Below are 2,986 nucleotides of genomic sequence, written 5' to 3' on the forward strand. Positions count from 1 at the left end.
CAAATGTGCAAAATTGAAAAAATATATATATATATTGCTAATAATTTATTTATTTTATGTATAAACAAGTATTAAATGCATGAACTTTTTGTATTTGCAGGGCAAGCAAGGAAAAATGAAAGAGTTGTATCAGCAAGCAGTAGCAGACAGTGAACGCGTAACAAAGATAAATGCTGCTGAAGAAATACAGCATGCAACAAATGCACGTTCAATCAAAGAAAAGTTCGAAAAAGGAGAGCCAATCGCAACTTCGGACGATGAAAATGATGGCAAACTTAAACAAGAAAAGCCTGATGAAGAAGTTATAGCAGCAGGTAAAAATTATTTGCTTTTCGGCAAATTTATTTACTGAATCTTAATATAATCTCGTTAAAAACGTCGCTTGAGAAACCAGATTTAAAAAAGAGTAAACAAAATAAAAGATATACCTTAATTTTTCTTAATGGAAAAATGGAACACTGTAGTGTTTGAATGAAATGATATGAACGTCTAAACGGAAACTTCTTGATGAAAATAATTGATGCTGAAAGGAAGGCTAATTACTTAATTAAAAGTCGATAAATTTCTAGATGAGGTATCTTGAATGTATTTTATGTAACACGAGTAAGGTTTCCTCGGTTTCTCGGCGTGATATTGGAGCAGCATAGTCTTTGTTGACGGTGGACCCCTTTACCGGCTTGGATCGGTAAAGTGCACTTTATTACTAGCGAGAAATGCGTTGTGTGTGTGCAAAAACTCACGCTCTGCCGTAAAAAGACTATTCCGTTGCCTTGGTGCGGAATATACTATTATTTATAGATAAAATATCTTCATGATCATTTATCCCGAATATGTCAAATAATTTTTCTCATACATAAGAACAAAAGTTCTAGTATGAAGTTGGAAAAAAATTAAATTTTTTTAATGTTTATTATGGCAGAATTTTCACTCCCTTCGCATTTAAAAACAAAAGACACTTTGTAGATTTGGATACCATCTTTTGAGGCTATTCTGCTAACTTCGAGTCGAAAATTCGTATAAAGGTGACACTCCTATCAAAAAGTGCAAAGGGATTTTTGGGGCAACTGACTCGACAATTTTGTTTGTGCCTTGTATATCTTATAACTTTGTTTTGACAGATTGGTTAATTGGTATGGTGGATGGGGTACCAACTCGTGTTCTGAAGGTCTGAGACAAGATGATGGAGCATTTTAAAGCGAGGACTTGGAAGGGGGGAGGAGTGACTTGTCATGCATTATGTAGGCCCGGGTCATGATAACGGGGCATTTTATTAGGGTAATCTTGTAAAAGGGGAAGGGGTGGATTGCTCGCAGGTAAAGTGTTATCCGTAAATTACGTAAGGAGGAGGGCGAGGGCTCAATGAAAGTTTACGTTTATATTATAGTTACACCCACTAACTAAAAAAATCTGTATTAAGGGGAAATAGGGGGTCTACGTTTTGTAAAAGAAGGTAGTGCCTATACGTCCAGATTGTCCGCACGTTTATGTACGCTGATAACGTTGCCGAGTCTAAACGTACAGACCTGTCATGGGGTGGGGAGCTGGAAAAGGGAGGGGGCGTAACCTTTGGCTAAACGTCTGGGCACAAGTCACGCCCCCTTTCTTTTTCCAGTTCCCACTTCACCTTTCCAGGTCCGTACGTTTAAACTCAACTGTATTACAAACGTGCATAAACGTACGGACTGGCCAAATTTTTAGACTTTTCCTAATAAACTCTCATGTAATTTATGGATAGCCCCTGACTTCTACTCATCCTTTATCTCATTCCAAGGTGTATATTCCTTAAAATGTCACTTTCCAGCCACTACACTCTATTTAAATTAACCAACCTGTCAACACAATATTTACAACGAGGCGCTGCTCGCTGAGAAATCTGTAAATCTTAAAACTCTGAATGCGACAGTCTATGTCGAATTCGTGCAGTTCTGAGATTTCTTTGAGATTTTTAAAAGTGCCGAGATTTCAAAAACTTTTGGCGATCGTGACTCTCCAGGAGACATCAGACTCGGTTAAACTCGACGGCATTCGAATGGAGTCGGCTGTCGGCTGTCGGCTGTCGGCTGTCTTCGTCTCATCAAGGCAGTGTGTGTATCACGACAGTGGCGCCAATCCTATGTAAAACAGGTCGGGCGGATCTACTTCAGACAGGCACGTCCCCCCCTTCTGTTTGACAAAAAAGAATGTGATGAGCAAAAAAAACAAGAGCGTTTATCAAAATGATAACAATGATGGTAAATTTCTACGTGAAAAACACATTTATTTCCTCAGGAACTTATGTAGCAAACAAATTCTTGAAATACGTGAATAGCGCGCTCGAATTTCAAACATCAAATTAAAGAAATTTCTTTCAGTTTAATTTCAAATAAATAACTGATTATAATTTTTCTATACAATAAGGAATCATCAATTTTACTAGAAAAAGATATAAGAGATCAAATTACATTCAAAATAATTTAAAATTAAAACTCTAATATACTATTTCACATAAATATTAAACACTTAAATTGTTAAGACTTGCATGATTTATTTTGATCAGTTATTCCAAAATTACTTAAGGTTCTACTCATTATTTAGTTTTTATTATTCGAAAGTGATCTCAAAAAATGTATTAATCAATCTTTTTCTACGATATATTTGTTGTGATCGACAAAATTAATCAAGATACGTTCTTCCATCACTTATAATTGCCAATTTGAAAAAAATGATTAGTCATTGAACTCTGATCTACTTTTTCTCCAATTGGAATTTTTTATACCCGTTTTATTTTCACTTTCTTTACTTAATTATTTTCCCTTATTTTTAGTGCATTTTTAGTTAATTTATTTACACAATATATTTACCAATTTACGGGCATGAGATTCATGCGCATAATATGCGGGAAACTCCTGATGGACAAAGTAAGTAACGAGACAATTCTAAAAGAATGTGGTGCAGAAGAGACGCTAGTAGACACATGGGAAAGAAATCGGTTAAGATGGTTCGGACA

At 35.6% G+C, this 2,986-nt stretch overlaps 1 protein-coding gene across 13 annotated transcripts in view; it reads left to right on the forward strand.

Moving 5' to 3' along the window:
* LOC117167665 overlaps positions 1-2,986 on the forward strand; it is a 109,831-nt gene that overhangs the window by 79,430 nt on the left and 27,415 nt on the right. For all 13 annotated transcript variants that reach the window (XM_033352768.1, XM_033352769.1, XM_033352757.1 and 10 more), the window contains one exon: positions 101-314. In XM_033352768.1, the coding sequence (XP_033208659.1) occupies positions 101-314 (214 nt within the window). The remainder of the gene's footprint in view (positions 1-100; positions 315-2,986) is intronic.

Source organism: Belonocnema kinseyi, chromosome 2 (genome assembly GCF_010883055.1).
Source record: "Belonocnema kinseyi isolate 2016_QV_RU_SX_M_011 chromosome 2, B_treatae_v1, whole genome shotgun sequence".
Taxonomy (NCBI): Eukaryota; Metazoa; Arthropoda; class Insecta; order Hymenoptera; family Cynipidae; genus Belonocnema; species Belonocnema kinseyi.